This window comes from Arvicanthis niloticus, chromosome 9 (genome assembly GCF_011762505.2).
Source record: "Arvicanthis niloticus isolate mArvNil1 chromosome 9, mArvNil1.pat.X, whole genome shotgun sequence".
Taxonomy (NCBI): Eukaryota; Metazoa; Chordata; class Mammalia; order Rodentia; family Muridae; genus Arvicanthis; species Arvicanthis niloticus.
This window is the reverse complement of record NC_047666.1, coordinates 61,820,054-61,846,506: the sequence shown is the minus strand read 5'-3', so window position 1 is coordinate 61,846,506 and position 26,453 is coordinate 61,820,054. Positions and strand designations below refer to the sequence as shown.

At 41.0% G+C, this 26,453-nt stretch overlaps 1 protein-coding gene across 3 annotated transcripts; it reads right to left on the bottom strand.

Moving 5' to 3' along the window:
* Positions 1 to 172: 172 nt before the first annotated feature.
* Cd163 (CD163 molecule) lies at positions 173 to 26,273 on the bottom strand. 3 transcript variants are annotated; one of them, XM_034512531.2, is made up of 17 exons: positions 26,117 to 26,273; positions 25,020 to 25,103; positions 23,482 to 23,802; positions 21,470 to 21,793; positions 18,976 to 19,296; positions 17,999 to 18,319; positions 14,179 to 14,493; positions 13,766 to 14,080; positions 13,042 to 13,137; positions 12,644 to 12,958; positions 11,160 to 11,480; positions 6,320 to 6,631; positions 5,757 to 5,786; positions 5,291 to 5,398; positions 4,079 to 4,168; positions 2,956 to 3,091; positions 173 to 374 (listed from the first exon to the last, which is right to left on the bottom strand). In XM_034512531.2, the coding sequence occupies exons 1-17, from the start codon at positions 26,157 to 26,159 to the stop codon at positions 353 to 355; spliced, it is 3,474 nt and encodes a 1,157-aa protein (XP_034368422.1). In that variant the 5' UTR covers positions 26,160 to 26,273; the 3' UTR covers positions 173 to 352. The 3 variants fall into 3 exon arrangements, with proteins under 3 accessions (XP_034368422.1, XP_034368421.1, XP_076796655.1); XM_034512530.2 differs by having other exon boundaries at positions 2,956 to 3,008; XM_076940540.1 differs by having other exon boundaries at positions 25,020 to 25,079; positions 26,117 to 26,264.
* Positions 26,274 to 26,453: the final 180 nt, after the last annotated feature.

Sequence of the window (26,453 nt, the reverse complement as noted above, 5' to 3'; positions counted from 1 at the left end):
TGGTTAAACTGCATGTAGTGGTACACATATTTAATCTTAGCACTTGGGAAGCAGAGACAAGCGGATCTTTATTAATTCTAGGCTTGCCTGCCCTCTATAGGCATCTCCAGAGAAGCCAGGGCTACATAATGAGACCCTATCTCAAATAATCAAACAAAACAAAGAAACCATGTAATAGCAATATTGTTTATTTAATTCCCTCAAAAGTTTCCATCTCTATTAAGTGGTCACATTCACAAATATGGTTTCTGGAGGTTCAGTAGAATACCAGGAAACAAAGGACAGCATGAAGATGCAGCTGTGGTCATCTGTGCATGGACTGGGCTCTTGTTCCATTTAGCTGGCTGTCACGTCAAGGTTTCTTAAATGCCAACCTAATCCGTAAGTAGAAAAAAGTCATTTCTGTCTTTACATAGAAGAGTGCATCGCATCATACCATATATATCCAAACTCATCTGTATGAGAATGCATAGTACTTTTGCTGAGAAGAGAATTAAATGCAAAGAAGTTTGAGCCTTGGCGTGTGTGAAAATCACTTTTGTTCCATGGTGGGACAGTAAATTCAAGAAATGACATTCAAAATGTCACTGTGGTGCCACCTGTGAGCCTAGAATTCATGAGGCTGAGACCAGAGGATTGCTCAGAGTGTGAAAACAGCCTGGTCTACGTTGTGAGTGTGAATCTAACTTAGGCTACAGTGTAAGACCCTGCCTCAAACGAAACAAACAAAGTAAAACAAATAAACACACAAAAAGACCAAGAAGATAAAAAGATGCCATTCCAAAAGGCCACACCCCTGTGGTCCTGCAGCAGCAGTCTTACAGTGATTGCTGTGTAAGAAGGAGCTGTCACCTCAGGAAATGTTAATGTACTTTGAGGCTAAAGGTCAGATTTTTAGAATCCCTGTCTACAACGTAGTTCAAATTGTAACTATTTCTACCTATAGAGAAATGTATTCAGTCACCGATACAAACGTTTTATTTAATGTGTGAGCAGGATCACGTTAACAGTTGGGCAATTGCTCTCTTTAGAGTTAAACCAGAGGCTTTCCAGTCATTGGGCTCTCAGTTGACATTCACTTTATTTTTATTTATTTACTTTTTGGCCATGAGTGATAATGTGAAATGACAGCCTCTGACAAAGGTCTTTATATTTGTGACTTGACTTGTATGGGCAGAGTGCTCACAGGTTCATACGTGGAGCAAAAGGATTTACAAAGCTCGCCGTCATTTCACTGTCTCTCTAATGGGGTCAGTAGATTGTACTCTCGAAGGTGCTGGGTCCCTTCTAGCAGCAGAGGTTTAAATGGCTCCTCTCAATTCTCACTGGTAATATGTCTTGGTGCTGTTTTAAATGTTTATTAGTCCGATTTATATAAAGTAAAATCTCATTACAAAGTAATTTCCTACTCATTCTATTTATCTGCTTACTTTTTATTAGTTGTGTCACACTTGCTAATGTGGGTGTGTGCATGTGAGTGCACAAGTGTGTGGAAACCCAAGACTGATGTCAAGTGTCTTCCTTGTGTCTCTTTCCATCTTAAAGTGTTTTGAGGCAAGGTCTTCCACTGAATCTGAAGCTCATGGATTTGGCTAGGTCAGTTAGGAATCTCAGGGATAGGCCTGTCTCCTCCAGTGCTGGTCTTATGACTTTTAAACATGGGTTTTGGCACATGAACTTAAAGATGTCCTCTTGCTGTATGGCAGGAACGTTACCTACTGAGTCATCTCTCCAGTGCCTTCAGATATTTATTTCAATTTATTCTGTGAAAGATGCTTTTACAGAATAACTTTGCTCGACTGTTCCTTAGACATCACACACACATGTGTATATGTATAATGTACATAGAATACATTAAAATTAATCACTGTTCATGCACTATAGAAACTTTAAGACCTTCATGTGTATGTACACACACACACACACACACACACACACACACACACACACACAATTCCTTATATTTTTTGGACATTAACACTTCGCAGTGTAAGCATTTGTCTTTCTTTTCATTATAGTGTTGGTGTTAAACTCAGAACCTGGTACAGACTAGACAAGTGCTCTACCCCTAAGTGATACCCCCAACCCAACACCTTATATTTTATAAACTCTCCAAGAGTTCTACCTGTTACTCTTTGTCTCCATTTAAATTTCTCACAAGTCATATAATATTTATATAAAACTATATTCCTTAATTACTTAAATTAGAAAAAAAGAGAAAACTGTAACTACTGACTCATCAATCTTTTAAAAATGTAAATCTCAACAAAATTTCTAGTCTTTTCACTTTTTAAGTTTTTATAATTTTGCTTGAACTCTCTTCATGGAAGACAATTTGTAAAATGTGAATCCAAACATGTCTTGCTTAGGCATAGATATAAATGTGTGTAATGTGTTCATTTGAGTGGAAGCCTGCTTCCTCCAAGTGTGACTATCATCTCTGTCTCCATGGTTTGAACATACCATACCCTTTCCTGGGAATTATTTATGTTTCACCTGTGATTAAGGTTTAACTTAAATATCACATCTTCTTATAATGTCTCTAAACCTTCTAGATGGATTTTATGTCATTTGGAGTGTCTTATATAATCTTTATCATAACATAAATTATACAAATGTTTTAACTGCCTGACAGGATCCCTGTAACATTTCAAAAATATTTAGCTACCCTGCTTTTCCTTAGCCTTATAGATGTTCTTGATAAGCAGACACACACACACACACACACACACACACACACACACACACACGCACATCTTAGCAATGATTGAGTCACATTTACAAAGAGTGGATCTATATCTGAACACAGATACATATGTATAGACATACACACATTTGCATATTCATCTGGAAACATACATGTTTATGCAGTCTTTTCTTTCTAATACAAGGGGAGTTGTCTGTCTCCAGAGGAGTGTGACTTTTTTGGATAATAATGAATAAATTCTCACTCACCTCAGTGGATTATAAATGATCATTTTCCTTTTCAGTGTGCCTCTGAATGGCCCCTTTTTTATTCCAGAAATAGGAAAATATTTAGACAAAGACGTTAGTCGATCAGCATTAAAATCATATGAATCATTGGAATTTTCTGGAAGGAAGAAGGTAATTACTGGGAATATATGCCAGCCCTGGCCTCAAGTGTCTGAGAAGCCCTTTAAGCATATAAAAACTGCCCATCATCAGGCAGCCAAAAGGTATGAGCTAAGTGGCCCGACACCATTCCTGTTCCTTAAGTACACATCTGACATAGCAGCAGCGACAGCCTGAAGAACCAAGGCAAGTCCCTCTCAGAAGGCTCCTGAGGAGCGAGGACAATGAATATTAGGGCATTTCTTCAGGAATGAAAGGCAAGGCTGGTCCTGGGGGCAGCTATGGTGTCTCACTAGATGGAATATGGAAAGCTTGAACTTTTAGACTTTAAAATCAAATCCAAGGACAGACATAACAGGGAGTGGATTCTGGAAGGAAAAGACGCAGGCAGGAGGATGCAAAGAAAATGAGCACCGGAGAGTGGATGTAGGCACTCAGTGCAGCACATGCGCAGTAGCGATAACACGGTGCTGTGTGCAGGATTCCTATGAGACTGTGGAAACACTCGCTTGCTTTTGTTTAGTAACTTTTATAGCACCTCTGTGTTCTCCATAACGTCATGTTGCAGACCTTAAGTATACACAGCCAAATTATTTTTAAAAAGAGAAAGATAAAGAACATTTAAACAGTCATCATAGCAGTCTTTTAGAAAATGGATTTATGTTTCAGTAAAATGAGGTTTAGGTCATAGCATGCTGCTTGGTTGGTGTGACCCTCTCAGGGATCAGCTTCTTAGGCTAGATAGACTTCCTTGTGGTTGCAATTTATGTTCTCTAAAAATAATTTTTAGCTCACGGCTGCCTTTCTTGACGTCTTGGTTGTGAGACATTTATCCTGCCCCTCTTTTTTTTCTTCCTACGCACCACAAACTTCCCATTACAGGGTTCTAGAACTTTCTCAACTATTAATCGAAGTAGGATGCTCAGCCTCAATGGAGGGCACTTGTTTAAGTGCCAAGTTTCAGACTTTTACACAGTTCACTGACCCGAGGATTTCAGCAAGTCCAGATCGTCCGTCTTCGAATCCATTTCTTGGTACTGAACTTGATGTATCAAGACCTCTCCTCTTGAGGAAACTGATAACAGAGTTAGGGATCAGTAGGCACCCATAAATCCATTCTTCCTTCATCCGAGCCTCTTACCAGCAATGTAAACATACCCAGTCATTACCTACGCTGTTTTCAACCAGCCTACTTGTATGAGATAGGAAATCGTCTCTACATCATGGTTTGATGACTTGTTTTCCTACCAAGGAAGCCAACACTGCTCTGTGACTGGCTGAAAGTGCATCCTCTTCCCTCCATTCGCACTCTAAAGCCTTTTCCTGTTCCACAGGGCTGCTCCTGTTAACCCTGTGGTCCTACACCAACCTTTCACACATGCGCTCGCTCAAAATTCTTTCGAAAACACAGCTTGATCCCTTCGCTTCCCTCACAGGCTATTCTAATGAGCAGGCAATATTGGACCCTCAGATACAAGGGTTTCATAACTTGTTCCTTCCTTCTACTCTAGCTTAGCAGACAGCTTCTTTATTTGATCCTCACTTCACTAGACGAGATCAACTGTGTCATCTTTTACACTTTCCTGTACTTGTTCGTATCCTTTTTTTCTGGAAGGTCTCTTGCTCACTTATCTGCACTCTCTTTAAAATCTGTCTCCAAGAGGCTCCTCAGAAGCCCTCCATCCTCCTTTTTACTGCAGATAATCTCTCTCTTCTTGTCACATTATTTCTCATTCGTATTAATAAAGCACTGCACTGTCATATATCAATATTCTCCTAAACCAGAAGTTCTATGAAACAAAAATATTTTATTACCCCCCCTTCTTGCCTTTAGATCCTAGCACACTGCTTGATAGACTAATTCAATTTTACATTAAGGTTGTTATGGTTGGAGAAAATTAAATATGGGCAAATCTTCATCTTAAAACATAAATTGAATATTCATTCTAAACTACCAGTTCCGTTAGCTATGCCAATTAAACATATAGAACGCAGAGTACATCGTTGTAGCCAGAACTCCTCTTTCTGCTTCCCCTGAAGGAAATTTTGTTCCCTGTGTTCCAAGAAACTCTTCAAACTTCTTGTAGCCCCTGCTTTCCTGTCACGTCATACGTGAGTAATTAGCTTATTTATAATTGTTCCAAGAACCCCTTTATCCCATGGATATGTTAGAGAGATCGTCGTCATTGGCTCAGACCTGTAAGCCGTTGAATCTGCCGTCGCTTCAGAGTCCACAAGAGGAAGCCAATGAGAAGGAACAATAGGATGGCGCCACAAACCAAGAGCGCAGCGAGAGTGGAGTGACCTAAGCAGGGTTAATATTTAGAAGGATAATAAAATCTCAGTTTCTTTTTCCTTGTCCCTGAATTAAGCTCTAATCCACAGGGCTCCTTCTGACCCAAAGCCTTCTAAACAAGAGGGATTCTATTTTTATTGATTATTATTATTGTTATTACTACTACTAGTAGTTATTCATCTTACCTCCTGCTCACTGCCCCCTCCTGGTTATACCCTCCCACAACTCTTCCCTTTCCACTTTCCCTTCTTCTCTGAGCATGTGGGGCCCCTCCTGGGTATCCCCCCTCTCCTGAACAAGAGGGATTCTAAGTAACACAGTCCCATGCTTATAAAGTAACTCCGCATTTATAAATGTCATGACATACCTGTGCCATGCTGTGGTTCTGAAGTCACTCCTGCAGGGGAAGAGAGGAAGAGACTCAGTTCTGGGGGCCATGAATGAAGCAGATATCAATCTCTCTGTATGAGCCTCCACAGCCGCTTCAGCAAGTGAAGGTCACGTTCCCACCTTAAAGCCTGCCACTCCCAGTGTCACTTCTGCACACAGATACATAGATTATATGCCTGTCTTCCGTGATAGCCACTGTTGAACAGTAAATGTTTTTTTCACCTTTTTTTTTTAGATCACAGTCTTCGGGGGGGTCACATATCAGATATCCTGCATATCAGATATTTACATTACGACTCACAACAGTAGCAAGCTACAGTTATGAAGCATCAACAAAATAATTTTATGATTGGGGGCGGTTGCCACAATATGAGGAAGTGCCTTAAAGGGTTGCAGCATTTCGGAAGGTTGGGAGCCATCACAATTGGCCTCCCATCAGATCCTCTTGTTGCCAGACCCACCATTCATACACCACACTTTAAAGCCTGGCTCATTCTTGCTACTAAAGAGTCCAGCTCAGAGCAGGTTGTGGACACTCACTTGGGAGGCACTCCACGGAAGCGTCTTCTTTGTGCCCACAGTCGCTGTGACTCCATGGTCTGGCAGGACAATCCCACAGGGAAGACTCATTCCCTTTGCACTTCATTTCATTGAGCCATATGGGCCCAGTCCCTGGACCAAATGTCGCTTCTTTTAGTGCTTTCACAGCTTGGCCACAGCCCAGCTGCTTGCATGCAACCTTAGCATCATTAAGATCCCAGGAGTCATCACACACTGTCCCCCAGGAGCCTTTGTGCCAGATCTCCACACGTCCAGAACAGTCTGTATGCCCTCCCTGTAGTCTTATTTTGTCTGAAAAAAAAAATCAGAGACATCTAGCTTATTCCTGAGGATCTGGAAGCTTCTGAAAGGCTATAAAATAGGAAGATTTGAGTGCTTTAAAAACTATTTAATGTGCACTGGTCAAAGTGTGGAGAGTAACAGCCATACATGAGACATCTATATCACACTCCTCTCTTCCAAAGCTTGGGGGAACATCTTGGGAAGAGAGGTAGAAGGATTGTAGGGTCCAGAGGTTGAGAAAGACAGAGGCAAAGCAAACTTTTCTGGACATGGCAGGACCACTGCATCCACAGTATCTGTGGCTACCTGCAGAATATCAAGCCAGTCAACATTACAGTGTGGGGCAGGGAAGTCATGTGCCCACTCTGAGGAAGCATTGGCAGCTGACAGCTCTTGGGGGCCACTGAGTCAGTTTTCTTTGGGGATGTGATCCCTGGTAGGTTAGCCTTGTGTCAATAGATGGACCTATACCCATGAGTATATGGGCAGCAGACTGGACTCAGTGGGTTGATAAGAAAAACATTAAAGAGGACATGAAGTTGGAAGGGAAGTTAAGGAGCTGGATCTGAGAGGAGTTGGAGGAGGAGTGGAAGGGGTGAATATAATCCAAATATACTGTATACATGTATGAAAGTCTCCAAGAATTAATAAAATGTATAAAAACTAATGCAGGGTTTAAAAATCACACTGTTTATAAAATTTCTCTTTTATAAAAGTATATGCCCTTTCATCAAACTGGATGACAAATGGGACCACACAAAACAGAAAATTTCTGTACAACAAAGTAGGCCATTATTATGGTGAAAATGGAGCCTAGAGCAGAGGAAACAATCTTTTCCAGCTATAAACCTGACAATGGGCTAGCATATAGAATACGCAAAGAACTCAGAAAATTAATGTCAACAAAACAAATGACCCAATGGAAAAAAAAAAAGGGCAAGTGACAGAACAGAGAATTCTCAAAAGATGAAACACAAATAGTTGAGAAATATTTTGAAAAGATTTAACATCCCAAGCCATTAGGGAAATGTAAATAAAAAACAACATTAAGATTTCATCTTACTCCAGTCAGAACAGCTAAAATGAAAAATAGAGTGAATGACAGCAGATGCTGGGGCGGGTTCAGGGAAAGGAGAGCACAGTTTTCACTGCTGGTAGGAGAGCAAACTGGTGCAGACACTATGAAAATCAATGTGGACATTCCCCAAAAGGCTAGAAATAGATCTACCAGATGATATAGTTATACCACTTTTGGGCATATGCCCAAAGGCCCCCTATATCTTATAAAGATACTTGGTCATCCATGGTCATTGCTACTCTAGTCACAATAACCAGGAAATAGAACCAACCTATATGCCCATCACTTGATGAACAAAAAATGAAAAGGGAGTACATTTACACCATGGGATATCCTTCAGCTGTTAAGAAAAATAAAAGTATGACCATTTCAGATGAACAGTAGAAACTGGAAACAATCACCTGTGTGAGCTAACAACCCATGCAGACACATGCCACATGCTTTGTTTCATCTGTGGGCACTAGCTTTGAGTCTTTGGGCATGTATATCTCATTTAGGAAATACACAGAGGTCAGGAAACTAGAATGGGACCACGAGGAGGGGGAATATTTCCCAGGGTTGGAGGATAGAATGTAGTGATATAGAAGGGTAAGCAGGAAGAGTGAAAAAGGAAGGGTTAAATGGGGTGGCAAATGGGAGGACAGGGTAGAGGAAAAGTGTGGGGAGGGTAACTGAGACCGGCAACTGTCAGGGATTTTTGCCAAAGATGTGGTGCAAAGATTGTAAGATCCAGACATGGTGGGTGACTACAGGGAGACAGTATATGCTGGACACCACAAGATACCTGCATATGTGAACTCAGCATTTGTGACAGCATACATCAGATCTGTAGAAGCTCAAGTCAGACAACAATCTCAGCATGGAGAAGAGGGGTGGGGGAGAAGTCTCACCCCAGCTGAGGAGCTATCAGCAATCAATAGGTTCTGGGGGAGGGATGATCATTGTCTTTAAGGGTATAAACCCTGGTAAGACCAAGCTCCAAGGTTGAGCCCATACCTACGAGTATTTAGGCAGCACGAACTGGACTTAATGGGCTATAAAAATAAAAGAGGAGACAAAGTTGGGTAGGAAGAGTGGTAGGGCAGATCTGGTGGGAGGTGAGAGAGGAGTGGATATGATCAAAACACACAGCATGGCATTTTCCAGGAACTATTAAAGAATCATAGCGTGACTCAAGAAACTGCAGGTGAATAAAGTTAATATGAATCATGTGGAAAGTTAAATTTCCTCATGTGGACAAAAGTGATGTGGACAGAAATATGAGTCTCCTAGCTTAAGGAGATGCATAATGAAAAGATAGTTGAGGATTGACCATTCTGAGTTTTGCCTTATACCAGTTTAGCAAGGTTAAATAGAAGAAATTCGGAGAAAGGACAGTAGGCCTTTTAACGATCGATTTATTAACCAGGTATTTTTTGTTTCTTGGGTTTCTTAGAGAACTCAATCAAATAGAACTGTCAGGCATATGAATGTGAAGATCTAAAATAGTGGTTGCTGATCTTGTATGTGTGTATATACATGTAACGATTACATAAATCCAACCATTCCAATCCTAACTATAATCTGGAAGTTACCCATCTCTGCCTAATGAGACCTAACAACTCAAGCAAGGGTTTCAACAGGGAAATAAAATCTCATGTTTTCTCAGAAAGGAACCAAACTGAAGCCATTTTGAATAAAACTGCCATTTTGAACAGGGGTCAAATAAAGTTTAAGTTCCCAAGGCCTCCCTTGGTAACTGTCATCCTGCTTGACAGAAGAGACATGTACATGTGTAACTGACATCATGGTTGACTGACAAGTTGAGACATGAATGCTAGGCAAGTTGCCATGGTTAAATAATCCAACTAATGGGAACTGTATAAGTGTACCACAAAGACATGTTCCTAAGGCAGTCCCCTCTCCCTAAATACTTATTGGTGGGATAACTTGGCACAGATGTTTGTGGTTTTGGAGCTCAAAAACATTGTAACTTTCTGGCCAAACACCAACCAGAAGTAAGCTTATATCTGTTTTCTGGTTTCTGGTTGGAACCTGTCTGGGAGAAAGAAAGGAGAAATTGGATATAGGGTCAGAAATGGCCCTAAGACATCCTGCCCCACACTGGTTCCCACTGGGGTAGCAGTTGATTCTGGTTATGGGCGCGCCGGATTGTCCATGTCTGTCAGTTTGTGTCTGTAGTTTCTTTCGTTTAGCTTGACTGTTGCTCTGTTTCATATTCGGAAAAAAAAAGGGCTATGCTTCATCTGCTGACTATTCACCCCTTGACTTAGTAGTATTAACCCATTTCAAGAATTTAAAAAAAAAAAAAAAAAAAAAAAAAAAAAAAAAAAAAAAAGAGGCTATATTGGGCCAAGAAAAACTGATTAAACTGACAATGCTGTTGGAGCCCTGCACCCACAGCTAGGAGCTGAGCGCCACAGGCATAGCCCCACCTTCTTCCCCTGGATCGAGCTGACAGCGAAGCTGGGGGTGGTGTGTGGGGGTGTTGGCATCTGTACAAGCTGCTCTTAAAGCCGAACCAGCAGCTCCTCAGCTTTCTCTGGTCAGGAAGCCGGTGTCTGCTCCCGCTACACAACCTCTGTGCCTATGAGAATTGGATTCAACAGGTAGCAAGGCGCTCCTTTCTTGAAATTACAGCTGGAGGAAGTAAGAAAAGCTTTGTCTGTTTCAAATGTATAATGTATGTGGCCACTACGTATTTGTTTCTGCCTGCTCTTAAATGTAGGAGATTACTGTGTTCTGTATATTGATTATAGTTATTGGGTATGGTTAAAAATCTGTAACATTTGTAACAAAAGTTAACTGAAAACCCTTAACTCAGGGTTGGAATCATTCTGAGCAGCAACACATGGCATGAGGCAACTAAGGGAACAGGTATCCAAAGATATTTTTAAATTGGGATAAGATTTTAATATAATTTCTTCCCTGCCTTTTTAAAAAAAATAAATAAGAGGCATTAAAAGTTGTACCTCCATGTGTTCATATACAAGAACATTTCTTCTGGGCAGCTAAACTTTATAACATAAAAGGGAGCCACTTGGTATTGATTTTGGAAACAATAAATAGTTTATACTGTTAAAAGTTGGTTTTGCCTTGTAAAAATTACGGTTATGTTCTCTGTCTTCACTCTTAATAAGGGTGCTTTATTTTGATATTGCAAATAAATTGAGGAATTTTAAGATCCTTTAAAGAAAGCTTTACAGAAAAATTAAAAAACCTGACATTTAAAAAATAGCTTTTAAAAATGTTTTAATTTATAAAGCTATGGAACATTTTAAAGTTTTCCAGGTATTTTATTGTAATGCCACTATTAATATATGATCTTGATGAATAGATAATACAAGACTAAAATTTAGGGCCACAGCTAAACACCAGAGACTGAAAACATGTCAGAGTCTGGGGGTTGGGAGGGGGTGAGGCTAGAATGGAAGTTTCTTATTGAAAATGGATACTCACCGTCACATTCAATCCAGGACTCCTGGGAGGGGCTGGCCTGTCTCTGTTTCCAAGGTGATGAGGGGCACTGCCATAAAGTGTCAACTCCTTTTGGACACTGCACACTGTCTACCCACATGGGCCTGGATGGTGTCTTGTCCGAAGATATAGGTTTCACCATCCCGTTGTCTGCACAACCCAGCTGACGGCACACCACCCCCACAGTGGTTGGAGACATATTGTTGTTGCCAATACTGCCCCATGCACCATTGTAAAACACTTCCAGGCGACCTGCACAGGAATTTTCGTGGGCTTCGTTGGTCAGCCTCAGAGACATGAAGTCTGGGGAAAAAGAACAACAACTTCTCTGAAGAAAACATTCCTTTTTCTCTAACTTAGAAATGGCTGTAACAGATTCAACGTGTCAACTCCTAGTAACTCATTAGTAATTTCTGAACAGACCAAAAGATCGTAGTAAAATGTAGTATTAGTTTTTACGTACCACCTGGCTTTCTAATCCGGAGTTTTGTACACAGCGATCTCTTTTGAAGACTGTCAGTACTCGAAGACACTTAGGAGATTCAATCAAAGCCTCTGAACTCCTTTCAGTGATGTAATTCTCCCTAAATTAATTTTTAACTCAAGGAGTCTTGTTCCATTCTTGTTTGGTTTTAATTAACATGTAAATTATGTATTTCAGGAATATGGCAGTGAAGACTCAGTGCCTGTACATTCATTCTATGATCAAGTCAGGTCTTAGGTGGATGAATCCTCTCGGACGCTCAGTGTGAATGTGGGTTTTGGAGCAATGTGTTTGATACTTAATATTTAATGAGACACAGGTGCTAAAACCAATGTTTTGTGAACATTAAAATGAAATATTTCCTCTTCTGACACACAGATGCCCTCTAGCAGATTTAGGTCATTAAATAGGGATTGGTTGCTTCCAATATAGAATTGCTTCACTTCACTACCCCAGTGAGTCACATTACTGTTTTCCCTAACACACTGCAACTGGGGGCGTTTTTCTGGTTCATGAAGATCTCTGAAGCTTGTGTACAAAGCAAGGGCAACGAATGGCCTCTTTATGGTAAAATTTTGCTCCATTGGCAAACAGAACTCATTAATCTGCTTTTAAGATTTATTTTAATATGACAATTACCTCCTTCTTTGTAAATATTATATAGACTTTATTTACTTCTGTTCTTCTTAATCTACCATATCTACATTGTAACTATCAAGTGTGCCATTGAATCCAATATATAGTTGTACATATATTTATAAAAAGCACTTCAGTGTTAACAATGTTATGATATCCTGGCTTGTTTCTGTAATTTCTCTTTACAGTATACTATACCAACACATTGAATAAATGCTTTGGGGCTCCTGACTCTGGAAATGATTGAACAGAGTGTTGGGGGGATACTTCAGGTTGATATTTACCACCCTTTGCCCCTTAGTCATTTTAAATGCAATTGTGACCAGGAGTTATGTGCAGAACTTACCTGAGCAGACAACACCGGCATCTTCCTTGTGCCTGCAATTGTGGCGTCCCCAGCCGTGTGAATGGCACTTCCAGATATGAGACTCTTCCCCAATGCAGTTGATTTCGTCCAGCCAGATAGCGCCTGTTCCTTCCCCGAAGTAAGCAGAACCAGTGGCGTTAATAGCCACGCCGCAGTCCAGCTGCTTGCACACCACATTGGCATCAGTCAGATCCCAGCTGTCATCACAGACGGTGCCCCAAGAGCCCTCGTGGTAGACCTCTACTCTCCCAGCGCAGCGACCACCTCCACCTACCAAGCGAAGTTGGCCACTTGCTGGAAAGAGAAATGAAGATAAGGATAAAGCCCATTTTGGAAAGGTTTGAGGTCATTCTCACAGATCCATTACAGGTTCTCACCTATGCAGGGGATGTCATTCTCCTTTGGAATGGTAGAGCTTGTTGTTTGGACTGAAGACGATGAGCTACACGGCAACAGTGTCTGGGATTGGTTTCCTGAAAACACCCAAAGTTTCAGGAATATTAGATATAAAGGGTGAAGAACGAGGACCGGTTGGAGAGTTCTGTAGGTGAGTTGAGGACAAACATAGCTTGAGAAAGAGGAAGGAAGAGGATGGAGGGGTCACAGAGAAAGGGGGCGAGGTGGATGGACCCCCTAGAAGTGAGCAGGTGCTTTGAAAAAACGTGGACTACAGTAAGCCAGCAGTTCTCAACCTGTGGGTCGCGACCCCCAGGGAGACGAACAGCACTTCCTCAGGAGGTGGAATACCAGAGATCCTGCATATCATATATTTGCATTGTGATTCCTAACCAGCAAAATTACAGCTATGAAGTAGTAAGAGGATAATTTAATGGTTGGAGGGGGTCACCACAACATGAGGGACACAATATTAGGAAGATTGAGAACCACTGCAGTAAGCACTGGATAACAATAAGGTTGATGAAAATTAAGTACATGTACTTTCTAATAAGACCAACAAAGTCACTATTCTAGCACAGGTCTCATGAACCTCCCAGACAGACTTTCTTTTTCGTTTGCTTCATCCCCGACTCAGGCTCATCTGATTCTAACGCACACCACTGTGGAGACACTCAGCACTGGCTCTGCCCTTCATCCTCTTACCTGAGCATTTTACAGAGGCCACCTGTCCTTCGGCACACGTCGGTGCACCCAGAGCAGTCATGTGGCAATCCCCTATGTGCTCCTCAGTTCCCGTGCAGTGGAACCTGTGTCTCCAGACCTGACCAGCCCCTTTCCCAAAATGTGCTCCTCCTGGAGTAGAAAGGGCGACTCCACATTTAAGCTGCTGACATAAGACATGAGCATCTTCCATGTCCCAATGAGAGCTGCAGAGGGGACCCCAGGCTCCGAGTGTATTGATCTCCACTCTTCCCTCACAGGAGGACTTGCCATCTGCCAGGCGGATATCTATGTATCCTGAAAGGAGACCGGGATTTAGAAAAGACCTCTGTGACTCCCTAACCCTCTCACTTTCACAGCCTAGGAGCAAATTGAAGATATTTTCTTTGTCTTACGTGAGCAGACGATGCTGACATCCCTGCTATGGTTACAAGTTCTGTCCAGTGGGGGCGCCACCGAGCACAGTGAAAGATGGGACTCATCCCCACTACACTGGAATTCTTCACCCCAGATCTGTCCACTTCCTTCTCCAAAATGTGCTCCCCCTAGGATAGAGACGACTGTCCCACATTGTAATTCCTTGCACACCACGCTGGCTGCTTCCAGAGACAAGTCAAAATCACAGACGGAGCCCCACACGTCGCCGTGTTTCACTTCCAAACGACCAGAGCATGGAATATCATCTCCAACCAGTCTGGGTTGCCTGTGGCCTGAAAAACAATAGTATTTGGGTGAGAGGTAAAATGTCCACATTTTCGCTTCTCATGGGACTAGGAGCCAGGGTTTTCTGCAGTTTCACACTGCACCTCCTGGATTTTGTCTAGACTGAGCATAGCAAATTGTGACTCTTGAATTTTTCACCCGGCCCGTCCTTCTAAGAGCCAAAATCTCGAGTCTTTTGAAGAAAAGTAAGATCAGAACTTCTCTTTTCTTCTAGTATTTCACTTGCATTTATTCATAAAGCAATTTGTTCACAGTTTGGGTTCTGTCAGCCAGCCTAACACTTGCTGCTTTGTCAACATCTACATGTAGGTTTTCAACATATCTTTGTTTGGAGTATTGAATGAACACCAGACTTTAAAAAGTAGAACACTTGATATCTGTAACTTTCCTGTCTTCTTCCCATTCCTTTCTGACAGGGCTTTATCACAGTGGTCATAGACAAACAGGCCTGTGCATGCATGCTCATTCTGCTTTGCCAGCCCGACACTGTATTCTGTGGCCCATCCCCTCTGTCAGCAGGAAGGACAGAGCTACATGGGGCTCCTAGATCTTGTGCCTCTATGACTGAGAGAAAAAACAAACCTATAGCCACTTAATGTAGCTGGGCTTTAAAAATGTAAACAAAAGAGATGCCAAGTAGTAAAATATGGAACTCAGATTGGGATGTGCTCCTTGTCAGGTGGGGGTGTGCTCCTCGACAGACCATGAGGCTTAACCATCAAGACAAGCAGGGCTTCCTTTAATACCAGTAACCACTGAGCGTCTTGAAAACACGAAGTACTTCAAATTCACTTCCTTTAAAAACCAGAAGTTCATCTGAGGTTGGACCTTCTAAAGAGCAAACATCCTTCACAGATGCCTGTGCAAACCTTTGATGCCATCCTCACTGTGGTACACAGATGGACAGCCAGCCAGCCCTTGAGCCCTTGCAGTGTTCCTACTCTCTGTATACACTTCAGATTGCGTGTCTTTTACCTTACACTAAAATATCTCTGAAAATGTTCCAGATACGGCTACTTTCTGCATTACAAATGCAAACAGAATGTCTCATCATCATGGCATTTTATGATTAAAGTGAATTCTTATCCAAATGTGAGACGAAGAACCCATGATTTCTAAATGCAGATCAAGTTGAAAGCAAACAATGCTACATACAAATAACGATTATTGAACTGGAAAGTCCTTAATTTGAATTGGGTGAGCATAAAATCACCCTAAGATGTCACTGGTAGTATGTATAGAGTTCTCTTGGACAGTTCTTCCCCTCATTAATTTATTTATTCACTTTATATCCCAAATGCAGTTCCCCTTTCCTCCTATGCTCCACAATCCCTCCCCACTCTTCTTCCCCTTCTCTTTTGAGAAGAAAGAGCAACCCCCTTGTACCAACCCTTTCTGGCACATCAAGTCAAGGATGTGCAGGACTAGGCACATCCTCTCCCATTTAGGTTAGACAAGGCAACCCAGTTAGGATAACAGGACCCACAGGCAGGCAACAGTCAGGAACAGCCCTGCTCCAATTATTTGAAATAACATGAAGACCAAACTGTATATCTGTTACATATGTGTGTGGGGGCTCTAGGTCCAGCCCATGTATGCTCTTTGGTTAGTGGTTCAGTCTCTGAGAGCCCCCAGGAAACCAGTTTAGTTGACTTTACTGGTCTTCTTGTAGAGTCCCTCTGTGTCCCTCAGTTCTTTCCCCAACTCTTCCATAAGACTCCCCAATGTCTGTCCAATATTTGGCTGTGGGTCTCTGCTTCTGTTTCTATCATCTTCTGGATGGAGCCTCTCAGAGGACAGTTATGCTAGGCTCCTGTCTGCAAGTATAACACAGTGTCATTAATAGTGTGAGGGATTCGTTCTTGCCTATGGGATGGGTCTCAATTTGGTTGGCCAGTCTCTCAGTCTCTGCTCTATCTTTGTCCCTGCACTTCTTGAAGGCAGGACACATTTTAGGTCAAAAGTTTTGTAAGTGTGTTGGTATTGGACTTAATCTTTAAGTCAAGGTGATTTCTGAGATTGGGCCAAACTAAATTTCTAGGTTTCTGGAGTATTCACATGTAGCCTTTCAAATGAAATAAAATAGAATCAGAGAGGAGCAAAACCAATCCAAATGTGCTTTCTTTCTCTGTGAAAACGTGTACTGTGCTTGAAAGCAAATTCTTTCTATACACATTCTTTCTGTTCCCAATCCTAAAACATTCGAATCTAAGTCCAAAATCTTCCACCCAAACAGGGACACCATTTTTTCAACTTTGAACATGCATCCACCCACAGCTTTAGATCACACTATATATATGGTCAGAATGCTGGAGTCTTAGCTTTTTAAAGGGAACTTCTTCCCAACAAACATTTGACTTCATTGATTTTTATATAAGAGCCAATAAATAGAATTTTGTGCATAGGTTCTTTTGACTAACCAGTTAAGTTTTAATCTGTCAAAGTAGCTAAGTCAACATTTATTCTTTCTCTAGAGAACCTGAGTAAAGAGCAAGTTTAAGAACAATTGGTTAGGTCTTCCTCTTTTTGTTCAGTAACAAAGTATATGATCTACACAAAGATGAATATATCCTCATCATCTGAAACATCCCGAGAGTCTTGTTTCTTTGCTGAGTTGATCATAAAATGCAGCCAAAGCAGAAGATAAAATTGGTACTGCACAACAGAAGTAGCAAGCATCCCAGCAAAGTAACCTTCTGGTCTTTGCTTTCATTTAGCCATAGGTTTTAAATGGCCTTCCTTCTGAGATAAACAATGGTAGGAAGAGGTTGACATCAGCACCTATCAGTGTTTGTCAATGGGCCCTTGACCTCATTACTGGATAGCATTCTCTTGCCAACTTTGAGAATAGCTCCGATCAGACATAAGTACTGAGCTTACAAGTGTGCGCTGTGGCACACAGACCTTTATGTGTGCTGTCAGTCTGAACTCAGGTTTTTATGAGTGTGTGGTAAGTGCTTTACCTACTGAGCCATCTCTCCACACCCCCAATAGATGGTTAGTTGAAGAATAATTATTTATGGTCTGTCAATATGTCACATATGCATAATACAGACACATAATGATATGTGTCAAGTACATTACTATTTTCAGAGAAATAGTGCAATCAGATTTATTTTAAAAATAAGCCCCAGGGGATGGAGAGATGACTCCATGGTTAAGAGCTCTGGCTATACTTCCAGAGGTCCTGAGTTCAATTCTTAGAAACATCATGGTGGCTCACAACCACTTATAATGATATCTAGTGTCCTCTTATGGTGTGCAGGCACACATATAGGCAGAATATTATATATGTACTATATAAACAAATCTTTAAACAGTTCAAAGGAAGAAGTTAAAAAAAATCTCAATTCTATCATTAGTACAAGCAATGTGCCTGCATATCCTGATTCATAAGGTTGAAACAGGAGTATAAAAAGTAAACCATGACCACAGTGTCTACAGTACCCTTGGAATTAAGTTGCTTCTCAACAAGTGGATTGGAAATATCACCTGAGCAGGTAACTTGGGCTTCTTCGAAATGATCACAGGAAAGGCCGCCCCACTGCCAGTTTTTGCATTGCCAAAGAGAAGTTTCATTTCCACTACAAGAGCCAGGAAAGAGCCACGCATTTGTTGCCCTGGTTTTAGAGTAGATCTTAGCCTGTGTCTGAAGTGCAGATCCACATCCAAGCTGTCTGCAAACCACGTCAGCATCTGCCAGGGTCCAGCCTCGGCTACACACCTTCCCAGTCAGCTTCTGAATCTCCACCTCCACAATCCCAGAACAGCGGCTGCCTCCACCTACAAGTCTCAGTTCCATATCTGTTCCATCTGCAGAGGAAACATAAAAGAGGAAACCTGGGCAGGGTAGCTCCTGAAAGACTTTCTACTCCTCTCCTTTGCAGACACTGCGACACTGGAACCTATGATCTACTCATCGTCTATTGTTTGCTTGTTTCTTGATAATACTGTGGCTCAAACCTAGTCCCTTTTATAAGCTAGAGGATTGTATGCCCGAAACCTCTTTAAAATTTTGTTTTAAATCTTACTCAGTAAGTTGCCCAGAATGTATTTACCTTTGCCACCCTCTGCTCTGGTCTCTCTCCTAAGTAGCTTGGATTACAGGCCTATACCACCATATCTAATTTTGGGTTACCTATTTACTGAGGCCTAATAAACAAATGCTGACTCTGAATTCCATATAGAAATGATACATAGTTCTTAAGGACTATATTGATTACACACACACACACACACACACACACACACACACTTCATTCCTTAAATACTAACTCTCTGAGTTCCATATAGATTTAGAATTTAAGGTGTGCTTCCAAACAGTACTCCTAATAATACAGAAAAAGGAACCAAGTAACCCTCCTATGAAGAGTGCCAAATTCTTCCCAGCTATGAAGGACTTCCCAACAATGAATTAATGATTTTCACTTGTCACACTAGTCATACCTCTTTGACTTGTTCTAACTTACCAGAACATGTCACGCCAGCATCTTCTTTGTGATTACAATAATGCTTTCCCCATTCTTGGTGTTTACACTCCCAAAGAGCTGGCTCATGTCCTTCACAGCCAAGATTGTCAAGCCAAATCGGTCCAGATCCCTCACTGGCATTAACTCGACCAATGGCAGTGATGGCAGTTGGACATCCCAGTTGCTTACACACCACAGAAGCATCACGGCGATCCCAGCTATCATCACAAACGGTCCCCCATTCTCCTTGGAATCTCACTTCCAATCTTCCTGAACACCTGGACACTCCATCCACCAGTCTCAGGCTCAGATCTGCTCCCTCTATAACAATAACAAATAACAAGTTGGCAGAAGGGAAATAAGAATGAGGTGTTTAAAAACCAGTCCTAGTGGAGTTAAAGAAGGGGAGGTGGGATGGTTTGAGGCAGCCGTTCTACAGCTCCATCACCAGTCACTAAAGAAAGATAGGTGTGTATCAGCAAGGACAATTCTTACTTTGGCAAGTGTCTCAGAGATTTGTCCAGAGTCAGTTTTGTGCCTGTTTGGTCACCACACTGGGTGCTAAAATTGCTTACTCTATTTTGCTAAAGTACCTTTCCCAGTGTTTAGGTTTTTCACCTCTTACTCCAGTTTGGGTAAATATCCGCCATTTGCTTCCATTGTTAATGACATGATCTGGCTACATTACCCAGCTAGTGAGGCCCTTCAGTGAGTACCTGTGGTAGTTTGAGTGAGAATGTTCCTTCATGGGCTCAAGTGTTTGAACACTTGGTCCCCAGTTGGTGGCACTGTTTGAGGAGGTTTAGGAGGTGTGGCCTTTCTGGAGGAAGTATGCTCCTGGGGGAAGACTCTAAAAGCATTGTCCTATTCCTACTCATTGCTCTGCTCCACTCTTGTGTTTTAAGGTGTGGGTGTTCACCTTGCTTCTCCACTCACCAGGTCTGCCTGTTGTCATGCTTCCCCATTGTGATGGTGATGGACATCTGCCTATCCCTCTAGACCCTGGAGCCCAAATAAGTTTTCCTTCTAGAAGTTGTCATGATCATGATGTATTACCACAGAAATAGAAAAATAACTACCAGAATACTCAAAGTTTAAAGGCAGAGCAAAGGGAGAAGGAACTATCTAATCCACTCATCTCACTGTCTATAATCCACACTCCCTAAAAAACCTTCTTTGGTTCTGAAGAGTATCCTGTGATAAACACAAGCCTACAGCCTGGAACCTTGTGTGGAGTATTAAAGTCACCGAAGAAGGACTTGCTCGTGGATAGCCTGAGCCTTTGTGGGGTGCCAATGTATTGGCACTTTTGCTTTTATTATTTAAGTCTATGGATTTGAGCTGATGCTTTGGGAAGGAGTATGTCAATGTGGCTAAAAAGGAGGGTGATAAAGGATGATGAGGACAGTGGTTTATTTTTAAACAATCTCAGAAAGGCAAATGGCAAATGTTATTTCAATGGTGGTTCAGAGACTTTTACATAGACATAGACAATTATGTTTCTGATATTTCTATATTTGTATCTCTATTCATCTATCTATTTGTCTATCTATCATCTATCTACTTATCATCTATCTATCCATGTATCTATTTATGTATCTATGTACCTATGTATCTAAATATTAATGTATGTATGTATGTATGTATGTATGTATGCATGTATCTATGTATCTATCTACATACCTACCTACCTATCTATCATCTAAGTATCTGTCTGTCTGTATACCTGTCTATCAATCTATCTCTCATCTATATCATCTATCTACTTATTTAGAAGTGACTTGAAAGTAGAAATAAAACAGTCTAAAAGGAACAGTGACTACTAGCAGGAGGGAGAAAGACAAGGAAAGGATAAGGGATTATGAGGGGGAAATGTGCTCAGAATATAACTTTCACATGTACAAAAGCCTTAAAAAATTTGCTCACTCCTTACCCCGTCTCTCCTTTCTTTACCTCTCCACTCAGTCCCCTCTTGCCCCTTCTCACCCCATCTTCAATCCCTATCAAGCTTTTCTTAAACGTTCTCCTTATGATGGAAATAAATTTCATAACTTTCAATTTTTCCAATAACCACTTTAATTGCTTATTACTTAAAAAATTTACATGTACATGTGTGTGCCTGAACAAATGTATATGCAGCATATGCAGTGCCCTTAGAGATCAAGGAAGGGGTCAGATTTTGTGGAATTGGAGTTACAGGTGGTCATGTGAGTTGGAGTTACAGGTGGTTGCTGAGAACTGAACCCCAGTCCTCTACAAGAGCTTTAAGGACTATCAATTAATGAGCCTCTGCTCCAGTGCCTCCCTGGCCCGCTACAACTATTGCAGTCTTCTGATTTCAGTTAGTGAACTCACAGATATTAGAGCTGGGAGCACAACTTAGACAATAGTGAAGTGACAGAGGCTGACTTCATTATGTTCTCAAAGGCTTATACTTCTGGTACCTTTTTGTTTTGTCTGTCACAGAGAGCAGAAAGAACGGAGCTGTCCTTACCTAAGCAAATCACACCAACGTCCTCAGCGTGGTCACAGTTATGCTTTCCCCATCCCCGGTGTTTGCAGTCCCAGAGAGCTGACTCATTTCCATTGCAGGACAGATCATCAAGCCAGATTGGTCCAGAACCAGCTCCTAATTTAGCTGAGCCAGAGAAACTAATGGCACTTCCACATCCGAGTTGTTTACAAATCACAGAAGCATGATTTTTGCTGAAGCCGTCATCACACACCGTCCCCCATTTTCCCTGGAACTTGATTTCTACTCTTCCTGAGCATCGATTGTCCCTGTTGTTTACCAGTTTCATCTCCAAATTAGATCCATCTAGAGAGAAGACCGAGGTTAGGAAGTGAAATTCATTCATAAGCAGCTAATCACTTAGGGTTTCCTGGGTACTTGGAATTTAAAAATTAGCGTTTGGCTTTTAGATGCGGCCCATCTCCACATACCAGAGAATTTTAACACGTGAAAACCCAGTGAGCAATAAAGATTTCTCTCTACATCTGCTTTCCAAGCAAGTTGTATTATAGATCAGAATACTCTTTACTATAGAAAAATCAATAAGACACATTATTCACTAAAAAAAAAATAAAAGCAGAAAAAAGTTAATTGGCCTTCTAATCAAGTTGTTAAAAATGAGAAAATAGTCATTTACCAGATGTTTAGATTCCTTATTTTTAACCTATTCATATTAAAAGAGTTCTAAGAATGAGTAATTGATGTTAAATTTGAAATTAGAAAACAAGAAGAGATTAAAACGCCTAAATAAACACAACAGTCTTCAAAACACAGTGTGCTATCAAGTTCTTAAAAATTGTGGAAAAAAATGCAATTTATTTCAGTTTTCTGACTCAAAGCTTGTTTTCTTCCCAAGGAATTTACTATCATTTTCAGCAAAAGGGACTTTCTTTCTTTCTTTCTTTTTTCTTTTTTTTTTTTTTTTTTTACAGTGAAACTTGTTCCTCATGCCATGAATTTTTATGAGGAGTAAAAATATATGAAGAAAGGAGAATTGGTTGATATCTGGGGGCACTGGAGAAGGTGGAGTTGGACAAAATTTTAGAAGCACTTTCTTAAACAAGAAATTAATTTTTATGAGCTCCAAACTCCAACCAAAGACCACAACTTAGCAAGGCTTGTTTTCATCATGGCCAATGAGTCATAATAATTGACAATTATAATAGGTCACAATCAATGTACATATAAGTGTATCACATGCAGTATTATTCAATCCTTACAAGTTTACACACTATATATTATCATTGTTTGCTCACTTCACAGATCAACAACCTGAGGCTCAGTTGTTGGACATAGCATCGAGCACCTAGAAAGATGACAAAGCCAAGACATGAATGGCAGAGAGGTAGGGGGAATGGCCCAGCATCAGTTTCCTGTTGATTAGTGTGCCAAGAGGTGAACTCACTGAAGATTAAGCAAGAGTTACAGTTACGGGGAAGGATCTCAAAACTAGCAAGCCTGGAGTAGTTATTGGCTCTGTTTCTCTTATCAGGTTCTGGTTGGACCTTTAAGTTTATAAACTTCAAAAAGTAAGCTTAACTTCACTCTTCATTATGTAAGAAAATAAGAGCACAGGGCACCACGTTTAAGCTGCAGCTGAATACAGTCCTATATACAGGTAAGGACTGGGAAGATTTCTTATAGTTTTGAAATTCATTATAAAAGCTAGTTTGTTACTTCATCGTAATGATTAATAATAAAATAAATGACGAGGAAGAGGTGAAGATGGCTGAGTCTACTTGGTAATGAAAGATAGAGTCCCTGAAGAAACTAATATTTTCAGCACTTGTTATACACCAGAGAGTGTGCAGAGAGCTTGGCATGTGTTTTATTATTGAGTTACCAGAAGCTTAGAAATATTAAATGATTTGCGTGAAGTTTTAGCATCAGTGAATAACTGCGCTGGAATTCAATGGAGCATTGAATCCAAGAGACTCTGTAAGCTGAATTAGAAATATGTGCACGGGATTTGCTTTGACGTTGGCAAACCTTACCTGAGCAGGTCACTCCAGCATCTTGTTCATGGGTACAGTTATGCTTTCCCCACCCCTCATGTTTGCAGTCCCAAAGAGCTGACTCATTCCCTGTACAAGAAACCTTGTCCATCCAGATGTCCCCAGAGCCTGCGCTGGAGTTAGCCCATCCAAGAGCTTTAATAGACGTTGGGCATCCCAGCTGCTTGCAAACCACAGACACCTCGTTCATGCTCCAGCCGTTACTGCACACTGTGCCCCACTTCTCATGGATCTTAAGTTCCACTCTCCCACTACAGTTGTTTTCACCACCGGCCAGTCTCAGTTCCTTTTTCATTCCTCCTGCAGTAACAAGTCAACACAGTAACAAGTAACAAGTAACAAGTAACAAGTAACAAGTAACAAGTAACAAGTAACAAGTAACAAGTAACAAGTAACAAGTAACAAGTAACAAGCAACAAGCAACAAGCAACAAGCAACAAGCAACAAGCAACAAGCAACAAGCAACAAGCAACAAGCAACAAGTAACAAGTAACAAGCAGCAAGTAACAAGCAACAAACAAGTTAACACAGCAAATGGTCAGAAAGCATCCAGAAAGCATGACCAGTTTTTAGATTACTTACATATGACTTAGAATCAGAGTTGGGACCCATTCTGACCCCACCGTGGTATAATAGAAGAATGCCATTTTAGGGCTTCTAGATGGAACTATTAGTCCCACATGCTTCAAGTGGGAGCAATAGCAAACCTGGGAGAGCTAATGGCATGGTGCTATCTAGGATTGTAGTTGTATGGCTGGGTATCCTAAGCAGTGGCAATTTATACCATCTAAAGAAGGTGCACAGAGTCCTACAGGGTGAACTACATATGTGTCTTCATATCATAAACTCAAAAGAAACCGAGTTGATAGTAATTGTATGAGGATGGAGATAGTTGAAGGAAATTAAATAACCATTTTATATATTTATGTAAAATTGCATGGATTTTTACACATAGTAGTTGAAATCTACTAAAACTAGTCTTTTAAATTTGAAATTGAGAGAGTTGTTTTCCTATTATCTATGATTACAAACAACAACAACAACGACAACAACAACAACAACAGCAGCAGCAACAACGTTTCTCCTCCTCCCCGCTTCTCAGACTGTTTCAACTGCCTTTTTGCTACTATTTTGGCTTAACTGAGGAACCTGGTAGGCTTACCAGCCAGGCTTCCTGCAATACTTTTTTTAAAAATGTCATGTTTAGGTTTTGAATTTATTGAAGTGTTCCCGGAACTCCCTTTTGTCCAAATAACTCTGAGCTTTCTTCTCCTTTCTTTTAGTCTGCTATACACTGCTCTCAGTCTTTATGTAACACGGGGTTGTTTTATATGAGGGAATAGCATGCTAATCATTTTAGGTCTGGTTAAAATATAATTGTGTAGTTTTGATATTTGGTTCTTCAGCTCTGCAGAGGATGGATTTTTAGATGCTGTTTACCATACAGGGAAATTTAGTTTGACAGTTCATATCAGGATAAGCTAAGGACAAAAGTAAGTTGTAGACAAAATACTCACCAGGAGCATTAGTGACAGCAGAGGTGCTGAGAAGCGAGCTCACGGCCACAACAAAGAAACCTAGATAGACAAACCTTTTACAACCTGTGAAACAAGGGGCAGGAGTGAAGTTTACTAACAAGAGACTTTGGAGAAGAGAAGGTCCAGAGTTTGGGGGGGTCTGACAAAGACTAAACCAATACAAGGAAAGACCCTTCCTTCAAAATGGAAGGCAAATGGGAAAGACCCAGACCAAGAATGACAGGGCTGGTGGAATAGCTTTGGAAATAAATACAACTGCTTATGTGCAGCCCAGGAGTAAGGATTTGTGAAAACACCAGGCAGGGAAGCAAAATTTAAAGGCAGGTCTCAATCCTGCACTACTGAAAGAGACATCAACAAAACTAGCTCTGGAGCATGTTCTTGGTAGACTATAGGACAGGTTTCTGAGCTCTCTGTTTCTCTACCTTCTTGGCATCAATTAAACATGCCACCCCCACCTGCATGTCTTCTGGTCCACACAGTTTCCTAACAACTTCATGGAAGAATGGCTGGTATTTCTGATATCATGACCATTCCACCAACAGGACATGCTAAATAACATTCTCATTTGTGTGAAAAATAGTCAACTTTACATCCAAAAAAATTCAAATGTTAATCTTATCATCTCCACATTCAGCATAAAAAAAATGCCGTACAGCTCTGAGCTCCACAGTGACCACAGTTCAGCACTCATGTGAAACTGCAGTATGATTTTAGCCGGTCTGTGCATATCATGAAGTAGAATTTTGCACTGAGTTGGTTTTCCAAATTTCCTATTGGAAATCAACTTTTAGTCAGTATTGATTCCTATACTGTATCTCTCCTAACAAACCTTGTTCCATACCCAGGACAGTTCTGGTTCTGACTTAATTTCACCTCAGCAATTTTATACAATTAATGAAAACACTGCCTCCTTCTTTACGATTTCAGTTTGGGCTCTCTGGCCAATGAAAAGCATGTCCATAGCACCTGGATGCCCCTTACTTTTCTTCTCTCCCCTATGCCAATCATATCCATTCACTGTCAGAACATCTCATAACTCAAATAAAGGATAAATATAAATAAGACACTTTTACCAGGACATCCAGCACCTCCAAGAACCATTCTGTGCCTGCCCATTCCAAAGTTTGATGATTTTGATGGCTCGTGTGTCTCCTGGTACTATTTCATAGACGTATTCTCTGTAGAATGTGGACGACCACGGAGGGAGACAATCATCTCACTCTTAAGACTAGAGAGGCTCCAGAAGGAGGGAGGAGCCAACCTTAAAGGGAGAGTCTTTGTTTCCTTTATCCTCTTTCCCCTCCCACTTTGGGACACAGAACAACCAAAGGAAAGTTTAACAGTTTTCATAGAGTTACAGAAACTAAGGAGTGTATTCATTAATTCAAATGGTGCTCTTGATTGACTATT